At 44.2% G+C, this 21,024-nt stretch overlaps 1 protein-coding gene across 1 annotated transcript in view; it reads right to left on the reverse strand.

The window, feature by feature from the left end:
* Positions 1–20,611, reverse strand: part of LOC111954834 (synaptotagmin-4-like) — a 35,475-nt gene extending 14,864 nt beyond the window's left edge. Inside the window, exons 1-3 of the mRNA XM_070436139.1 lie at positions 20,263–20,611; positions 4,698–5,431; positions 4,130–4,357 (exon numbers count right to left, since the gene is read on the reverse strand). Of these exons, the coding sequence (XP_070292240.1) occupies positions 4,130–4,357; positions 4,698–5,431; positions 20,263–20,296 (996 nt within the window). The 5' untranslated portion in view covers positions 20,297–20,611. The remainder of the gene's footprint in view (positions 1–4,129; positions 4,358–4,697; positions 5,432–20,262) is intronic.
* Between the last annotated feature and the right edge of the window lie 413 nt (positions 20,612–21,024).

The following is a 21,024-nucleotide window of genomic DNA, read 5'->3' on the forward strand; positions in this document are numbered from 1 at the left end:
GAATACATAAATGAACATGCCAAAGACTCACTGCAGTGTGAGATGCAGAAATTACCCATCATGTTTGGCATCGTTTAGTTCCCTGACATTTTAATCTAAAGTACAAGTAAATGGTGCAGTTTTTTTTCTTCATGGATGGTTCTTGCTGCAAAGCACAGTCATAACAGCGCTAGGAGCTAATGCCGCCATATAAACCAATGTGACATTTTGGGCGGCTTGTGCTGAATGGGAGTTTTGAAGCGTTTAAGCGCTACTGTAGAATGATGGAGAATCACAATGGCCATGCTCAAAATATAAATTTTATGTTCTAAACGGATAATAGCTATTATGAACCACTGCTAAGTGTGTGAGCTACTTCTGTCGTAATGAGTGTGACGTCTTTACTGCCCCCCAATTCAATCATTTAAGCTTTCCCCTCCACTTAAGTTCCCCCACAGATAAAAGTTTAATGGACGTCTCCTCTGGACTTATGGTCCGCCCCCCCCCCCCCCACACAGTGCCATCTCACGTTCTCTCCGTCCAAAAACCCCCCTCTCTCTCATTCATCCCCTACTACCGGATCATCCATCAATCTCGTGTAATCACTTTTTTTCTCTTCATCTAGTCAGTGCTATTGCTCTCTTTCTCCTCTTTCACTCCATCAGCAGATACCTAGGTATCCTCTTTTTCATTTACTCAAACTAATCTCTCTCCCTCTCCTATTTATGTCTTGTTCCTTCTCTCCCTCTCTCTGGAAGATCGATTCCATCCTGTCTCTAAACCCCTTAAGGTTGCACTAAAATAGGAGGGAATTCAATTTAGATAAGAGATAAGGAGGAGAGCGAGAGATGAGGGGGTAGAGAACAAAGAGGAAGAGAAAGGAAGATGAGACAGAGGGAAAAAAGGGAAATAGAGGGACAAAGGGAGAGGAGATGGTAGAAGTATGCACTTATAAACCTCCACATGAGGGAGAGGGGTGTGAAATAGTGTGACTGCATGGAGATGAAATGTGTACAGTACCAGTCAAAATTTTGGACACACCTAGTCATTCAAGGGTTTCTTTATTTTTACTATTTTCTACATTGTAGAATAATAGTGAAAACTATGAAATAAAACATAGAATCATGCAGTAACCAAAAAATGTGTTTTATATTTGAGATTATTTAAAATAGCCACCTTTTGCCTTGATGACAGCTTTGCACACTCTTGGCATTCTCTCAACCAGCTTCACCTGGAATGCTTTTCTTGAAGGAGTTCCCACATGCTGAGCCGGTTGCTTTTCCTTCGCTCTGCGGTCCAACTCATCACAAACCATCTCTATTGGGTTGAGGTCAGGTGATTGTCGAGGCCAGGTCATCTGATGCAGCACTCCATCACTCTCCTTCTTGGTCAAATAGCCCTTACACAGCCTGGAGGTGTGTTGGGTCATTGCCATGTTGAAAAACAAATCATAGTGGGACTAAGTGCAAACCAGATGGGATGTCGTATCGCTGCAGAATGTTGTGGTAGCCATGCTGGTTAAGTGTGCCTTGAATTTTAAATAAATCACAGACTGTGTCACCCACATAGCACCCCCACACCATCACACCTCCTCCTCCATGCTTCACAGTGGGAACCACACATGCGGAGATCATCCGTTCACCTATTCTGCGTCTCACAAAAACACGGCGGTTGGAACCAAAAATATAACATTTGGACTCATCAGACCAAAGGACAGATTTCCACCGTTCTAATGTCCATTGCTCGTGTTTCTTGGCCCAAGCAAGTCTCTTCTTCTTATTGGTGTCCTTTAGTAGTGGTTTCTTTGCAGCAATTTGACCATGAAGGCCTGATTCACGCAGTCTCCTCTGAACAGTTGATGTTGATGTGTCTGTTACTTGAACTCTGAACCATTTATTTGGGCCGAATATCTGAGGCTGGTAACTCTAATGAACTTATCCTCTGCAGCAGAGGTAACTCTGGTTCTTCCTTTCCTGTGGCGGTCTTCATGAGAGCCAGTTTCATCATAATGCTTGATGGTTTTTGCGGCTGCACTTGAAGAAACGTTCAAAGTTCGTGCCATTTTCTGGATTGACTGACCTTCGTGTCTTAAAGTAATGCTTATTTGCTTATTTGAGCTGTTCTTGCCATAATATGGACTTGGTCTTTTACTAAATAGGGCTATCTGCTGTATACCACCCCAACCTTGTCACAACACATCTAATTGACTCAAACGCAGTAAGGAAAGAAATTCCACAAATGTAGTTTTAACAAGGCACACCTATTAACTGAAATGCATTCCAGGTGAAAACCTCATTAAGCTAGTTGAGAGATGCCAAGAGTGTACAAAGCTGTCATCAAGGCAAAGGGTGGCTACTTTGAAGAATCTCAAATATAAAATATATTTTGTTTAATGCTTTTTTGGTTACTACATGATTTCCTATGTGTTATTTCATAGTTTTGATTGATTCACTATTGTTGTACAATGTAGAAAATAGTACAAATAATGGAGGAAGATATTATGCATGTGTGTATACATATCTGTACTGTCTCGCTTGACAGGCTTACAGTGGCACTGGGAATGATACTTATGCCTGTAATGTGTTTACACGCGTGTGTGCATGACTATGTGAGTGCATGTGCGTGTCTGCTGTCTTCGAAGAGTAGCTGTGTGTACTGCATGAGTTCTAGAGATGATATCAATATGTTTTAATGTCTCTGTGGGAACGTAATGGTGTGTAGCTTATTTACGGTCTGTCCTAACAGCCATATGGTCTAATCAGTGCAGACTTTGTACAGGGTCTCTCTCTCTCTGTGTGTGTGAGTCTGGCTGTGTGCAGTATGCATTCAGTGCAGGTTTCTTTATATTTATCTTTTTTTCAGTGCAGATTGTGTTGGGCGGAGGTCTTTCTCATATAGTGCAGGCCTCTCTCTCTCGGTCTCTCCCTCCTTCTCTCTGTGTGTGTGTTATGGGTGGGGCCCTTTCTTGTCAATTGGAGTAGCCTCCCCCCTCTATTTCTCTTTCCATCACCCTCTCTCTCCATTTCCCTCTCTCTCTCTCCTCTTTCTATACCACCACTCTCTTCTCCACACACCCCTCCCTTCCTGTGTCTGCCGCCCCCCTCCTCTCTTCTGTCTTTCTGCTCCCTCTATCCCACCCTCACTCTGCCTCCCCCCCCCCCCTCCCCCCTCCTTCTGCCTTATATGGATCATGTGTAATGATGTGGGGAAGAGGGCTTTTGTTTCCGGTGCTGACTATGATGGATGTCTTCCTACAGTCAGAGATAACACCAGTCTCTCTCCACTTTTATGGGCCTAATGGGCCTCCAATCAATACACACACACAAACAGACCAGCCTCCCAGATATGTTTCAGCTGCATGTGTGTGGAGTGTTTGGGAATGCATGCGTGTGTGACAATGATTAAATGAGAGAAAGATTGGTTGTTTGCAATAATACATATACAATAGCCAAAAAGCAAACAAGCCAGGATTGATTATTATATTATTTACACCATTTCATATTTCAATCTGTAGACATTTATTTATCACCCTTCTGCCAACCCTGTGCTAGAAGCCAGTTATGATTAGTCAGTCTCTTCTCTCTCCATCTTTCTTTCTCTCTCTCCCCTCGCTCTCCTTATCCCTCCCCCTTCACCTCTAGTGTTGCTGGCCATAAAATCCCCGTAACTGCTCCACCTATCCATCCTAACCTCCTCTCTCTCCTTCCTCCCATTCCCCCTTTCTCCATCCTCACCTTTCCAACTCCTCCCTCTATCCTCAAATTCTGTCTACTCATCTCTCTATGAATTGCTATCTTTTACCACACCCCTTCCCTCCCTCCCTTTCATCCTCTTTCCCCTCTCTTCATCTGTCCTTCATTCTAGAGTATATTTCATCATCTATCCTCCATCCCTCACCTTTATTCCTCTGAAATGTATTTTTAATAAAAATAAAAATCCCCCTCCATCATACAGTTTCCCCTCTCTCTCACACTCCTTTTCTCAATTCCTCATTCCCTTCTCTAACCAGGATGGGTCTATTGTCAGGCCATTATTGTAAAAGAGAAGGAATGTGTTCTTAATAACCTACCTAAATAAAGGTAATAAATCAAGGTAATGCCTTCTCTCTTCCCTCCATCCATTCCTCCCCGCCCCTCTCCCCATCCCTCACCTGGATGTGTCTCTTGCTGATCTGTTGGGTGATGTGGACTCGTCCCGTGCTGGGGTCCACCCCTGCCAGGGGTACCGCCGCCTCCCCGATGACATCATCACGGGCAAAGCGGTCAAAGCTAAGCACCAGGAAGTGCAGCGTGAGGTCAGGCAGTGCGCTGTAGGCCACGCCGTAGAACGTAAACGTCTCGTCAAACACTGGCTCCAGGGTCTTCCTCAGAACGCGGGTCTGCAGAGCAATCGCTTTTATTTCAGTCTGGTTGCTATTGTGACAGTAGCACTTAAACAGTTACAGTAACACTAACACTATCTTTTACAATAAAAAAATAACAGGGATAATGCAGGGGTCTTCAAACTTTTCTTGCCTCATGTTTGCACCATAAAGAAAAAATATGGTGTCATCTTATTTTGATCTAAATCTGTAATAATAATAATTCAATAATAACAGTATTAGCCTAATTGGGACCACAACCCCAAATACCTAAACCCTCAACAAAGCAAATCAAAGAAAACAGTGGAAAGGAACAACCCTGTAGGTAGGAAGAAACCTCCAGAGGAACCAGACTCACCTTGACCCGATGCTTCTTTTCTGGCAGTATGGTCATCTTCACGTAGGGGTCCGAGCTACCCGCCTGCTCGTCCACGGCGGGCAGACCCTGGGCGCCAACAATGGTCACCACCAGCGCCTTCTTGGGGAAGTTGTAGTCCACGACCAGGCTGAGGGTACCTAGGGCAGCGGGCGGCATGGTGTTTCCCTCCCCCTGGCACGGGGTAAAGGGCGAGGCTATCTTGCTGGCGTCACAGCTACTGCTACTGCTGTTACCCCTGGAGCTGCTCTCCAGGCAGCAGTAGTCGGAGCGGATGGGCAGTGCCTGTTCTAACCTAGGCTGTCCAGCAGGGGGCAGTAGGTGGCTCATCTGCAGGTTGGTGGAGCTGTTGAGCAGGCCCGTTTCTGGGTCGACGTCTACTAGCATCACCCTTCCTCCTCCCCCTCTTCCTCGCTCACCATTACGACCCCACTCGACGCCGGATCCGCCGCCATTTCGCGAGGAGCCCGGGCGTCGACTCACACGGACTATCTTCTTGTTACTAAGTGTCTCCGGGTAGATGCTGATTCCCTTGAGCATGTGGATGAACTTGTAGGGCGGATCCACGGCCTGGTCGCAGGGTCCTGATTGGAGCTTGTAGCTGCCCATCATCTGGCGGTAGCGACGCTGGCAGCAGGTCCAGAGGAAGACGGCCACCGTGACTGAGACCACCAGGACCCCGGCACCCAGGAAGCCCGCCAGCACCGGGGACACGTCTGAGAAGGGGGCGGAAGAGAAAGAGGGACAGGGAGAGAACAGAGAAAGGATTCATGTTCATGATCTTATCATTTCCTTTCCGTCGTTATAGACCCCGTTTCTTCAACACTGATGGGTTGAAAGTCTTATTAAAACAGGAAGATCTGAACTTTTTAAAAGCTAAAACAAACAAATGAAGAACACGTGAGATATGAAACACAAGGTAGGATACCATCAAAGAGCATCACTCTCTGCCTAAAGTGAGAACATGAAAGGCTGTCAAAAGATGTGCTAAAAAGCAGGAAAAACAGGTTCAAAACACAAACAAACCTTGTTAAATGGATGGAATTGATAAATGTGGTAGGATCAAAGTACTTCAGTTTGTCCCTGTTCATGTTTCTTGGGGCCTTGCCACATACAGTCAGATGAGGAAGTTGAAGTTGCTGTAATCCTACTGCAACGACTTATAATATGTTTTACACCATGTTTACCAGGCGCATTTTGGAAAACACACAACACCACTGACCTCAGTTTGGACTGAGAGTGACCCAGTTTAACAAGTGACTGACAGCTGACTGACACCAGCCTGGATCTAAGCCTTGGCTGGCACTTTATTTGACAGTACACATTTAACTGGTATTTACCTTGAATAGTGGTGCCAAATAAAGTGCTACCTAGGTTTGAGGTGTGGCTATGAACGTGAGGAGGAAGTGAGGTTCGTCAGACAGAGAGAGAGGGAGACCTTTTTGGAAAACATCATTTTAAGAGATGGAGAGATAAGAGCAACAAACATGTGTGATTGAACACTTTATATTTTGAGGAGCGAGAGAAATCAGTCAGGGAATGCTTCACTGTGTAGCATGTCACTACAGGGTATTACTATAGGAACAAATCTGAATAAAGTCTTCCATTACTATGGTCATGTTCAGTATAATTTGATATAAAAGTAATTCTGCACTCGGCTTGCTCTTACCTCTGTTGGGAAAATTGCTGCATTATATTGTTGTGCTGATTTGTTTGTTGGTGTAGTCTAATAAAAAGAAAATAATTGCAAGGAGAAAAGAGTATGTTGAACTATATGAGGTAGAGTACAGAGTATTCTTTACTGTTTGACTGTCCAATCATGTTCAATATGGATGTTTGTGGCTATGTAAGCAACAAACATGAAAAAACTCATTGTAGTAGAAATAGGTACCTCAACTCAACCCTGTTGTCTTGACAGCCATTTTGATGATACGAAACACGACTGTATTGGTCACAACATCTATGGCGACAAGATGGCACCGGAGAACAAGGCTGACGTTTTACGTATTCCGAACCAATTGTGTTTTTTCGTTCGTTTCTTTGCGTTGTTTGTAACTTATTTTTTTACTGATTTTTGTACATAATGTTGCTGCTACCATCTCTTATGACTGAAAATAACTTCTGAGCTAAGATCTCACCACGGACCGGCAGAATCCTTTTTTTCCTTTAACGAGTCCGACGAGCCCGACGTGAATGAAATCCCACTATGCCCTCCGACGAACCATCAAACAGGCAAAACGTCAATACAGTACTAAGATCGAATCATACTACACCGGCTCTGACGCTCATCGGATGTGGCAGGGCTTACAAACTATTACAGACTACAAAGGGATGCACAGCCGAGTGCTGCCCAGTGACACGAGTCTACCAGACGAGCTAAACTACTTCTATGCTCGCTTCGAGGCAAATAAAACTGAAACATGCATGAGAGCACCAGCTGTTCTGGAAGACTGTGTGATCACACTCTCACCAGCATGCGCTGACCAACTGGCAAGTGTCTTCACTGACATTTTCAAACCTCTCCCTGTCTGAGTCTGTAATACCAACATGTTTTAAGCAGACCACCATAGTCCCTGGTCCAAGAACACTAAGGTAACCTACCTAAATGACTTGACTACCGACCCGTAGCACTCACGTCTTTAGCCATGAAGTGCTTTGAAAGGCTGGTCAAGGCTCACATCAACACCATTATTCCAGAAACCCTAGACCCACTACAATTTGCATACCGCCCTAACAGATCCACAGATGATGCAATCTCTATTGCACTCCACACTGCCCTTTCCCACCTGGACAAAAGGAACACCTATTTGAGAATTGCTATTAATTGACTACAGCTCAGCGGTCAACACCATAGTGCCTTCAAAGCTCATCAATAAGCTAAGGACCCTGGGACTAAACACCTCCCTCTACAACTGGATCCAGGACTTCCTGACAGGTCGCCCCCAGGTGGTAAGGGTAGGAGACAACACATCCGCCACGCTGATCCCCAACATAGGGGCCCGTCAGGGGTGCGTGCTCAGACCCCTCCTGTACTCCCTGTTCACTCATGACTGCACGGCCAGACACGACTCCAACACCATCATTAAGTTTGCCGATGACACAATCACCGACAACGATGAGACAGCCGATAGGGAGGAGGTCAGAGACCTGGCCGTGTGGTGCCAGGACAACAACCTCTCCCTCAACGTGATCAAGACAAAAAAGATGCTTGTGGACTACAGGAAAAAGAGGACAGGGCACGTCCCCATTCTCATCGATGGGGCTGTAGTGTAGCAGGTTGAGAGCTTCAAGTTCCTTGGTGTCCACATCACCAACAAACTAACATGGTCCAAGCACACCAAGACAGTCGTGAAGAGGGCACGACAAAACCTATTCCCCCTCAGGAGACTGAAAATATTTGGCATGGGTCCTCAGATGTTCTCTCTGCTACCGCACGGCAAGTGGTACCGGAGCACCATGTCTAGGTCCAAGAGGCTTCTAAACAGCTTCTACCCCCAAGTCATAAGACTCCTGAACATCTAATCAAATTGCCACCCAGACTATTTTCAATGCCCCCCCTCTTAAACCACTGCTACTGTTATTATCTATGCAGAGTCACTTTAATAACTCTACCTACATGTACATATTACCTCAACTGTATATAGTCCTCAACCCCTGTATATAGTCTCGCTATTGTTATTTTACTGCTGCTCTTTAATTACTTGTTACTTTTATTTCTTATTCTTATTTGTATTTTATTTTTATACTGTATTGTTGGTTAGGGGCTCGTAAGTAAGCATTTCACTGTAAGGTCTACACCTGTTGTATTCGGCGCATGTGACTCATAAAATTAGATTTGATTTCATTCAAAACCCCACTTTGTAAGTTATCTATTAGAATGCGACAATAATTTGTGTCGTTCTGGCTTGGACAAGGCTTACTTACAGTCTCTTTAGTACTGACTCGTTCTCTGAGTAACCTCAGGGAGATAGCCTCTTCACCAGCCCTGTGGCCACACACACACACACACACACACACACACACACACACACACACACACACACTCAAACCATAGTTAGTGTTGTAATGAGTCCAAATACTAACCTGTGACAGCTCTACCTTGTTATAACTGAACTTCAGTAAAGGCTGAAATGTCAAAAGTTTAAAAAAACAAGCCTATAATATTTTTTGACAGACTTGCTTAGAACTATCATTGGCCTAAACTTGTAACAGCAATTTAGCCTGCACATATGGGTACCCTTATGCCCAAGTAAGTGCTGTCAGCCATCTGCTGATGGTGTAGGTAGATTAAGGTTTGGTGTTGCTGGTCACATTTTCTCAGGGACTGATTGACAGAGGCACAATGTCTATCTTTGAGTAAAGCAGTGGGTTCTCTGTCTTGTTGCTAATGTTTAAACTATGTCTGTAATGTTACTTTCATATGTATGTTTACTACCATGAAAACTTGGGTTTCCTTCGCCCTCTCCTTCAATTTAAACAATTTTATTCAAATTAAGCCATTTTCCCCAATAATATTCTGTCTTTCCTTCACTGTCCTCTCCCTCTTTCTCTCTCTCATATGGGTGGCCCTGGCAACAGCGGGGGCCCCTCTCCCGTCGAGCTGGTCGGTCGGAGCTGTTTGGAATTCCGAGTTCACCCCGGAGCGGATGAGAACAGGATGTGTGTTCCACCGTCTCCACACATAATCAGACTCCAGAAGCCACCGAGAGAGTTGGGGTGGGAGGGGTGTTTACTCACACACTGGCACACACACACACACACACACACACACTAAGAAACACGGAGCCTGGTATACAGTGTGAGAGTGTTTTCCAGTTAATGGACACCTGTTACTGTCATGTACGGTAATGTGGTGAGGGATGGAAGCCTCTGAGAAAGCTTGTGTGTGTGTGGTCAGGGGTGTGAAGAGTGTAGTATTCAGCACGCATCATGCTGTCTTGCTCCATTAGGGGTGGGACAGGGACCCGGGGCGTATGTAAGGTTCTGCATACAAACCATCAGAGCATTCTATAGAGCAGGGATCTCCAGCACTACTGACTCTGCAGGCTATCACTCCAGTCCTGCAATAACACACCTGATTTAGCCAATCATTGTCCAGACTGTAGAGATCATGAATGTGTGCAATGCGTGCTTGTGTGCGGTTGACAGACACTGCTGTACGGCTGCACTGATCACAGCTATAATGAGGCCTCAAGAGCCTCATTATTTCTCCTTTTCTCCTGCGAGTTCTATGTAAAACAACTCAGCAGCAAGGAAAATTGGTAGGTGAACTACACTATACACACTTAACATAGTGAATGTTCATGCGCTTACAACAAAAACACACTCACATGCTGCATTCACAAAAAAACACTGATGCAAATGCATAAACTAAATAAATAAAAGCCCTGAATTATGCATGCCGTTGTCATGGGAATTGTCATGGAAGTTAATTTAGTTTTTTTGTGTAAACGGACCAATTTGCTCACTAATAGGTTTAAAGGGACTATATTACAGTGTTTGTAATAGTTGTTTGTGACTGTTCACTTGTTTACTGTAAGGGCAATCATTTTATATGGTAAGCGCCATTCTGACTTCTGTATGGAGTCAAGTCAGCCTCTATATCTCACTGACCTCTCCTTGAGTCTATGAATGAATACAGATACTGATGAATACAGATGAATGTCAATGTCTCATTCAACATGATGTGTCTTCCTAACAATGGTATCAACAAACTTGGAAATTCAAGTGAAGTGCAGCTCAGATTTATGCGTGTCATATGGGGATGTCTGCCAACTGAAGAGATTCTGCCCACCAGAGTTGTGTTCAATAGGACACACGGAAAACAAAAATCTGTGTTCATGTTGGGCAAGTTGTTCATGTTGGGCAAGATTTGATTTGATTTGAAGTTCTGGCAGCATCTCCCAGTTTCAAAATGTTTCAGGACGTTTTCTCCCTACTGAACACGACCCCTGTGTCATGTAAAAGGCGGCGGTATAGGCCTGAAACTGAAACCAGAAGCCACACCCACCAATGGACATCCTAATGATTCAGGTTCACAACTGCAGTCTGCAAAGCCACCTTCTTTGGTTAAAATCTGTGACTGAGGCCCAAAATCAACCTCAGTGGTCAGGAATAACTACGCATAGTCACATTTGCTTAAGGTTACCTAACTCTGTTATAGAGCAAAGATGACAGAGGCCCCAGCTATCAACTACAATAATTCTGCAAGAGATCTTCTTTTGGAAGAAAATGATAGTACCATTTTAAGTCCTCTTCCTTTACTATCAAAAACCAACAGGTTTCAGCATAGCAGCCTTCATTAGCCTTCATGCACCTTGGCTGAAATTAGTAGCCTGGTAAAACCAGACTGAACACAGCTCTTACCATTGGAAACAGTGAGTGCAGCATTCAGTCTGGTTTGACCAGGCTAGAACTGGACTGGATGACCCCAGATGCTTGAAGTTGCAGCCAGCCACACCCCGGGCCACCAGTAAACTGCATGTGCAGGGATTTAGCTTTCGTGTTAGCGGCCAATATTCATATCCAGCAGTGAAGTCAGCTGGAGGGGCTTAGCAACAGTGCTGGAGGCAAAAATTGGGTCAGGGTTAGCAGGCACTTGTCCAGCTGTGTGACAGACAGGAGGATTTTAACAGCTTGACAAGCCAGACAGAAAAACTAAAATGGCCATGAAATGAAGGTTGCAAAGAGAATCGGGGTAGAATTCAAAGGTAACAGGAAGAGAGAGGGAAATGGGCAGGAGAGAAAGGGGAGAAGAAATGGTGAATGAAAGAGAGAGAGTCAGGAAATGCGGTATGAATGAGTGGTGACGTTGGCTGCCAACGAAGAGACAACCAGTGAGACAAAGGATCCATAGCTCGGGCCCAGACGGAGAGTCGAGAGCAAGCGTGCCAGACAAACAGACTTTTTGGGACATTTCTGAAGAGTGACAGTCACTTCCATCACTTCCACTTCCTTGGGAATTCAGAACAGCAGACACTTGTCTGCGTACCGCAGGGCATACCTCACGGCTAAACCATTTAGTCATTTTGTTATGGTCATTAAAATCAGTTACTGGCATCTGGATCTGCTTTCCTTTTCTCTTTCTCCTTTTCCCCCCCGAGGCAATGTTTTACCTTTTCCCACCCTCGATTTCTTCATCTCTCTCTTCCTCTCATCCACTCACTGTATCTCCATAGTGTCTACAGTAGCTGCCCACACCCACTCACTCCCCCTCTAGACAAAGACTCGACCACCCCCCCTACTCCATTGATCATTGTGACCCCAGTGGGGCATTTTTTGGAGAGTCTTTAAAGCACAGCTGAGAAGCTCTCGTTGCCTAGAGACATCCGCTGAGAGACAGACACAGAGTAGGAGAGAGAGACCAAAAAGGTCAAGGTCTAAATTAAATTAAACCTTGAGTGAGTTCATATCTCGATAGCAATACTGAAGGCGAAATCCAGGATTTCAAAAGGAACACAATGCGTGAAAGAACAAGTGTGTGTACACGTGTCTGTGCATACGCAAGAGGCGTCCATTATTAATAGACTGCAGTAAATTGTTAATCACGAGCAATGATTCTATTGTCTGATTCAGACGCGAGGAGGCGAGCGGGGAAGTGTGGGACTGTGGAGGAATACGGTAAGGCAGAAAGAGGAGGATGAGGGTATGATGGAGAGAGGAGCGTTGGGGAGTTACAGAAGAGAGGAGGAAATGAGGAGTGTATTATTAAGGAAGTGTGTGACGTCTGGGCCTAGATTACCAGAAGAGTAGTAAATGTAACCAGCAGTCTATACTCTGAATTCACTCATTCTAACCCCTAAATTAAAGGATACGTAGCATAAACATAACCACATGTAACATATGGGTTTGAATTAGTATACGCATCAAGAGCCCCAATGCAAAAGTTACAACTCACTTTTCACTTGTTGGAGTTATTACATATTACCGATCAGAATTCCGAAGAATGCTGAAGTCATGTCGGAAAACGTTTTTATTAAGGGGTGCGATTGTCACGTTCCTGACCTTATTTCCTTTGTTTTGTCTTTGTTTAGTTGGTCAGGACGTGAGCTGGGTGGGCATTCTATGTTATGTGTTTCTATGTTGGGTTCATGTTCAATTAGCCTGATATGGTTCTCAATCAGGGGCAGGTGTTTTACGTTTCCTCTGATTGAGAACCATATTAAGGTAGGCTGTTCTCACTGTTTGTTTGTGGGTGATTGTTCCTGTGTCAGTGTTTGTACCACACGGGACTGTTTTCGGTTCGTTCGTTCGTGTGTTCGTGCGTTCATGCGTTTTGTTCTCAAGTTCAGGTCTGTTCACGTCGTTTGTTATTTTGTAGTTTGTTCAAGTGTTTTTCGTCTTCGTTTAAATAAACAAGATTATGTCTTCACAATACGCTGCATTTTGGTCCAATCCTTGCTCCTCCTCAGAAGAGGAGAAAGACGAGCGTTACAGCGATGTAATATGGAGGACCCGGTAAACCAGCCTATTTCCTATAATGTAAACTTAAACAGAAATAACCTCAAATGTATAACTTCAAATGAATCCAAATCGTTTGCACTCATGACTACTGGTTTCAAATACATTTTCAGCCAACTTACAAGCAAATAAACTCAGCAGAAAAATAAACGTCCCTTTTTCAGGACCCTGTCTTTCAGAGATAATTCTTAAAAATCCAAATAACTTCACAGATATTGATAGCAAAGGGTTTAAACACTATTCCCCTGCTTGTTCAATGAACCATAAACAATTATTGAACATGCACCTGTGGAACGGTCATTAAGACACTAACAGCTTACAGACAGTAGGCAATTAAGGTCACAGTTATGAAAACTTAGGACACTAAAAAGGCCTTTCTACTGACTCTGAAAAACAACAAAAGAAAGATGCCCAGGGTCCCTGCTCATCTGTTTGAACGTGCCTTAGGCATGCTGCAAAGAGGCATAAGGACTGCAGATGTGGCCAGGGCAATAAATTGCAATGTCCGTACTGTGAGACGCCTAAGACAGCGCTACAGGGAGACAGGACGTGCAGACCACGTGTAACAACACCTGCACAGGATCGGTACATCCGAACATCACACCTGCGGGACAGGTACAGGATGGCAACAACAACTGCCCGAATTACACCAGGAACACACAATCCATCCATCAGTGCTCAGACTGTCCGCAAGAGGCTGAGAGAGGCTGGACTGAGGGCTTGTAGGCCTGTTGTAAGGCAGGTCCTCACCAGACATCACCGGCAACAATGTCGCCTATGGGCACAAACCCACCGTCGCTGCACCAGACAGGACTGGCAAAAAGTGCTCTTCACTGACGAGTCGCGGTTTTGTCTCACCAGGGGTGATGGTCGGATTTGCGTTTATCGTCGAAAGAATGAGCGTTACACCGAGGCCTGTACTCTGGAGCGGGATCCATTTGGAGGTGGAGGGTCCGTCATGGTCTGCGGCGGTGTGTCACAGCATCATCAGACTGAGCTTGTTGTCATTGCAGGCAATCTCAATGCTGTGCGTTACAGGGGAGACATCCTCCTCCCTCATGTGGTACCCTTCCTGCAGGCTCATCCTGAGATGACCCTCCAGCATGACAATGCCACCAGCTATACTGCTCGTTCTGTGTGTGATTTCCTGATAGGAATGACAGTGTTCTGCCATGGCCATCTCAATCCCATTGAGCAAATCTGGGACCTGTTGGATTGGAGGGCCATTCCCCCCAGAAATGTCAGAGAACTTGCAGGTGCCTTGATGGAAGAGTGGGGTAACATCTCACAGCAAGAACTGGCAAATCTGGTGCAGTCCATGAGGAGGAGATGCACTGCAGTACTTAATGCAGCTGGTGGCCACACCAGATACTGACTGTTACTTTTGATTTTGACCCCCCCTTTGTTCAGGGACACATTATTCAATTTCTGTTAGTCACATGTCTGTGGAATTTATTCAGTTCATGTCTTAGTTGTTGAATCTTGTTATGTTCATACAAATATTTACACATGTTTAGTTTGCTGAAAATAAACGCAGTTGAAAGTGAGAGGACGTTTATTTTTTTGCTGAGTTTACTTTATGAATGCATTGTCACAAATCAACATGCAAGGTTGCTAGCCAACTAGCCTGCTAAAGTTACCTTAGCACTGAATCAGTCAGCCATTTTAAAATTTTAGTCATTTAGCGGACGCTCTTATCCAGAGCGACTTACAGAAGCAATTAGGGTTAAGTGCTTTGCTCAAGGGCAGATGGTCCAATTTTTCGCCCAGTTGGCTCGGGGATTTGAACCAACGCTCTTAACCGCTAGGCTACCTGCAAAATAGATAGCTTAGTGCTTGCGTGCTATCTGGATTCTGAGGTGGGAAAAGTTACAAAACTCCCGTAGTCTACTTAACAGAGAACATGTCAAAAGTTGACAAAACAAAAAGGAGAACAGACGAGGTACTACACCATTAGTGTAAGCAGGTATGATTTTCGCTTTCGTTGAGCCCACAGCAATAAAGCACCAGAGCCTGCCGTGCTAAAGGGTTCCCACTAGATAACACAGCCACAAAGACTGACTAGCATGAGGTGTGGCTAACGTTAGCCAGCTTGAGCTAGCTAGCACAAAAGTAGATCCTCCATATGACGTTCAGGGTACTTTAGAAGTTATCCGGAAATAAGTCAATAAATATGTAACAACTAGGGTTGCTAAATTCCTGGAACTTTCAATAAATTCCCTTGTTTTCCAGAAATCGTGGTTGGGGGATTCCGGGATTTTCTGCTTATTCTCTCCTGATTCTTCTAGAAATCTCCAACCGGGATTTCGGGAAAACCAGGGAATTTATTGAAAGTTCCCCGAATTTTGCAACTCTAGTAATAACCCAAAAACGTTACTATGTTTGTACTTATAGGTAACCAGGTCGTGACTACAACTAAGTTACTAAGTCTTTGACCACACTGTGTTGTTACATTGGTGAGTAAAAACTCATGTTTCCTACCCTTTAAGTGGCAAACCATCCCGTTCAGGAGTGACCGCTGACTTCCTGAAAGGTGACGTCAAGGTGCATGGAAACATTACATTCTGAAGTACCTCCGCTACAGAGTCATGTGTCTCAAGAATTTTTCAAATAACCCAAACACTCATATAAATGTTCTTGTAAGCAATCTATTTTCCCTCTTACATGTACAACATATGTCACACAGTAAGACATTAACAAAGACGAAACATCTGTAAACATCCATCTCCCCTACTGCCATCAACACGCCGAGGTAAATCACTGCTGCTCAGCTTCACAGGACTAAGCTAAAAGACTATCTAAACCACCTTTCACACAACGTTAGCTTTCTCGTGTGTGTTTCTTCATCTTGAAATCTCGGTGAACATGAGTAATACAGACAGACATCTTGTCCCGAGGTGGATTGTGCTGTATTTCACCACTGGGTGAGAAAGGGGCTTGTCACTATGGCATTAAATCACAAGCGCTGTTCCGGCTAGGCCGGACACACTGCAGAGAGAAGGTACAGAGAGAGATGGAGGGAGGGAGAGGAAGAGAGGTGAGGAGGGTAGGGTAGGACTGTGTGTCACTGTCAGCTCACCCCTTCATCCAGGCTAGTCTGCCTCAGTAAGACATGTACCCCCGAAGAGACAAAGAAAGGCAATAACATAAGGGAACTGTGCTCCCGAGTGGCGCAGCGGTCTAACATGCTGACCACACCGCTCGCAACTTTACACATACGTGCTAGTCAATCATTGCACCCACACTGCTCGCTCGCTAAGTCTGCGTGGGCAGGCGCCACAATAGAAATTGGTTCTATTTGTGACGCTCAATGCGCTGCAAGTCCGTCCTCTCCCATCTCCTTATTGGTTTTTAAGAGCATGTGCCATCTCCTCATTGGTGTTTAGGAGCATATATCCACGTGGGTGATTGAAAGATGAACTGACGTCTACACTCCAGTCGGTTGTAGTAATGCACCGTAAAGTTGGTTGCTAACCGCCATATAAAGTCCAAAAAAGAAAAAGAAGCCTGAGGAAGGAGGAGATGACAAGAGAAAGGAATTCGGTTTACCGTTTTATCTGTGGGTTAATTGTCGGTGTAGAGGACCTTGTGAATTTCAGGTAAAATAACAACCCAATGTTTATATCCCAGGACAAAACCAAGCGAGCTAGCTAAATTGCCATAAATGTTTAATGCTGTTCGTTCGACCAGTCCCCAAATTAATAGAATTGGTTTAGAGTTTGTTTTGATATTTCAACCTGCATGTCATGATCGTGTCTGGTGTGGGGTTACAAAATCAACATGCACACGATGGCGCATGCACGCATCTGGTTTGGTCAGCATGTAAGGCACTGCATCTCAGTGCCAGAGGCGTCACTAGAGACCCTGGTTCAATCTCGGGCTATATCACAACCGGCCGTGATCGGGAGTCCTATAGGGCACAATTGGCCCAGCATCGTCCGTGTAAGGGGAGAGTTTGGCCGGGGTAGGCCGTCATTGTAAATAAGAATTTGTTCTTAACTGACTTGCCTAGTTAAATAATGGTTAAATTTAAAAAATGTAATGCCAAATAAGTACACCAATAAGAATTTGAGATTCTTCAAAGTAGCCACCCTTTGCTTTGATGACAGCTTTGCACACTCTTGGCATTCTCTCAACCAGCTTAATGAGGTAGTCACCTGGAATGCATTTTAATTATCATGTGTGCCTTATTAAAAGATCATTTTGTGGAATTTATTTCCTTCTTAATGCATTTGAGCCAATCAGTTGTGTTGTGACAAGGTAGGGGTGGTATACAGAAGATAGACCTATTTGGTAAAATACCAAGTCCATATTATGGCAAGAACAGCACAAACAAGCAAAGAGAAATGACAGCCCATCATTACTTTAAGACAAGAAGGTCAGTCAATCCGTGCAGTTGAAAAAACCATCAAGCGCTATGATGAAACTGGCTCTCACGAGGACCGCCACAGGAAAGGAAGACCCATAGTTACCTCTACTGCAGAGGATAAGTTCATTAGAGTTACCAGCCTCAGAAACCGGCAATTAACTGCACCTCAGATTGCACCTCAAAGAGTTCAAGTAACAGACACATCTCAACATCAAATGTTCAGAGGAGACTGCGTGAATCAGGCCTTCATGGTCGAATTGCTGCAAAGAAACCACTACTAAAGGAAACCAATAAGAAGAAGAGACTTGCTTGGGCCAATAAATACAAGCAATGGACATTACCCTGGTGGAAATCTGTCCTTTGGTCTGATGAGTCCAAATTGATATTTTTGGTTCCAACCGCCGTGTCTTTGTAAGACGCAGAGTAGGTGAACGGATGATCTCCGCATGTGTGGTTCCCATCGTGAAGCATGGAGGAAGAGGTGCGACGGTGTGGGGGTGCTTTGCTGGTGACACTGCCAGTGATTTATTTAGAATTCAAGGCACACTTAACCAGCATGGCTACCACAGCCTTCTGCAGTGATATGCCATCCCATCTGGTTTTCGCTTAGTGGGACTATAATTTTTATTCAACACGGCAATGACCCAACACACCTCCAGGCTGTGTAAGAGCTATTTGACCAAGAAGGAGAGTGATGGAGTGCTGCATCAGATGACCTGGCCTCCACAATCACCCGACCTCAATCCAATTGAGATGGTTTGGGATGAGTTAGCCCGCAGAGTGAAGGAAAAGCAGCCAACAAGTGCTCAGTATATGTGGGAACTCCTTCAAGACTGCCGTTGGAAAAGCATTCCAGGTGAAGCTGGTTGAGAGAGTACCAAGAGTGTACAAAGCTGTCATCAACACAAAGGCTGGCTACTTTGAATAATCTGAAATATAAAATATATTTTGATTTGTTTTACACTTTTTTGGTTAATACATGATTCCATATGTGTTATTTCATAGTTTTGATTTCTTCACTATTATTCTACAATGTAGAAAATAGTAAAAATATAGAAAAAAACTTGAATGAGTAGGTGTGTCCAAACTTTTGACTGGTACTGTGTGTGTGTGTGTGTGTAGCTATCTGTTAAGGAGAGGAATTATGCTAATATGAATTTAACAATGCAGATAAATTGATAATGAAGAGAAGATATAACAGAGAGTCCTTTTGTTGGTGTAATTAGACCCCACGCACTCTCACTGAGGAGCTGCTCCAACACTCCAGACACAAACAAACAACATTAGCACCTCTACCCTTCACTGCACACACAAAACAATCTCTACAGGAGGTAATTTATTTTCAAAGACTATTCGGTTTGGAAAAGAGGAGGAGAGTTTGAATGTTTCTTACTGATTTTGTCAATGTGATGTCTCATCCTGTCCTGTTAGTTGTCTGCACTGGTTGTTGTCTAATCGATTGTTGAGTAATTGCAGGTGTAAACCATATATTTATACAGTAAGCTAAATATATGCATGTGACTGGGTGTAGCTAGTTTTGAAATCTTTGTCCACTCATTCTCTAAATAATGACATATTCTGCCCAGAGTTAAGCCCCATCGTTTATGCGTTAACTCTGACACGGGAGCATGGTGCACTAGGCTATTGGCAAAACATCCATCAATGCTTCCCACCATCCCATGGTGACTTAACTAGATTACAATGAGCACGCAAATTGATTGCCCAGCGAGTGAGGTTTTTGGGCAGACGTGAGAGACCACCATCCACCCTGCCCAAATGTTCTGTTACGCTATGGACAAAGGGCCCAGTTCAGCAATTCGGATAGATGTTCTTTAAAATAATAGAAGAGCGGGCAGTCGTGCACAGTTGATGCCAAGCCTCAAGAATAGATTGAACGTCATCATCCTCTCTAACCCACACACACAGTCAAAAGCCATTCGAGAAGGATGGAGAAGTGCCGTCCAAACGGGTCTCACCCTTAACAATAAACCTGTACCGCGCACGACATTAACCAGAAGTCAATATATATTTGTTTATATATAAATGTCAAAAGGCACATTTTCATTCAGTCCATATCCCCTGCCAACATTCCTCCTACAATACAAAATATGACGACGCAATAGTGGCTACTGCCGGAAACTAACGCACGCATGACCATACATTTTCATGTATAGGCCTATTTGTAATCCCAACAAATTAAACATAGACACCAGGCCTATGCTCAGTTTTAAAATGATTAGAATCGTTGACACTGTTGAGGCCTTGATAGGTCTGTGTTCTCCCCTCTGAACATTGTTGATTAAAAAAATACATGCACCCTAAATCCACATAGTTTAAAGAGGCTTCCCATATTCTAGGGTGCTTTTTGATGTCTTCCTGCTATTGGTTTAAAGCTACTGTATTTAATTATCAGAATAACATCCACTGTAGGAGATAAGACTCACAAGGGGGACTCAACAATGTAGGCAACACGTCACTCGTGTCGTATTAAATGTTAAATCGACGTGTGCTATTTAATTTCAAACATGAAATGAATTGAATATAGTACAAAAAAACGAGACTAAACAACGAATGTAGCCCCTGGCCAGCCTTGTTAGGCCAACGAGACACCACTTAGAATCTGAGCACCTGAGAAACACTCATTTTTTTCGGTTAGCCTAAAACAGCTGTCTGGCATGTTATTTATCATGAGGAAAAACATTTAATAATATGTCTTACCATATGCTGGTCTTAAATTGGTTATCTCAGCCATTTTGTGGTTCAAAAGGCTGTTGTCCCCCAAAAATAAAAAATAACAACAAATTAAACTCGCAGGCTTCTAATTTATTTCCATGAATGATATTGTCCCTGCGCTTTTTCTTTTGGTCAGTAGGCTATATCAGCCGGGCGAGGAGGCGACGAAGTTTGACCGTCGTATTTTCCTCAGTCCGAAATTATTGTTGTGATTCAGTGTCTTCTCAAGGATGCTCTCGCTATTGCGCTTCCTTCAGCACACTCCTGTCTCGAGCTCAAGTCGGGTGCGGATGCTGAGCAAGACGCAACAACCAGCCTTGAGGACCCCCCTGACAACGGTTAGTTTAAGGGAGAATTTTCTAGATTCCTCGCATGCTCTCTTCTCGCCTCTTTAACAAAACCCATTGGATGAGAAGGTCAGAGGGGCGGGACCTCTGACCTTCTCATCCAATGGGTTTTGTTAAAGAGGCGAAAATATAGGATTTAAGGAATCAAGGAAACTCAAATGAGATTCTCCCTTGGAAATGTCTGGTAGTGAGATCCAATCATATCACCCTTCGCTACCACGAAGTTACCGATAATTGCCCCTCACCAACCAACCAGAGACAGCAACCCTACCAAGAATTTGCGAATGAGAACAAAGCAGTGGTATTGGCCAATGGGGATAGGGATAGGGCTAGGGCAGGACACAGAAAAGGAGCATCTGTCCTATAACTTTTTTTTGGACTAGTGAAATACAACTTTTTC

This window comes from Salvelinus sp. IW2-2015, linkage group LG30, assembly GCF_002910315.2.
Source record: "Salvelinus sp. IW2-2015 linkage group LG30, ASM291031v2, whole genome shotgun sequence".
NCBI lineage: Eukaryota > Metazoa > Chordata > Actinopteri > Salmoniformes > Salmonidae > Salvelinus > Salvelinus sp. IW2-2015.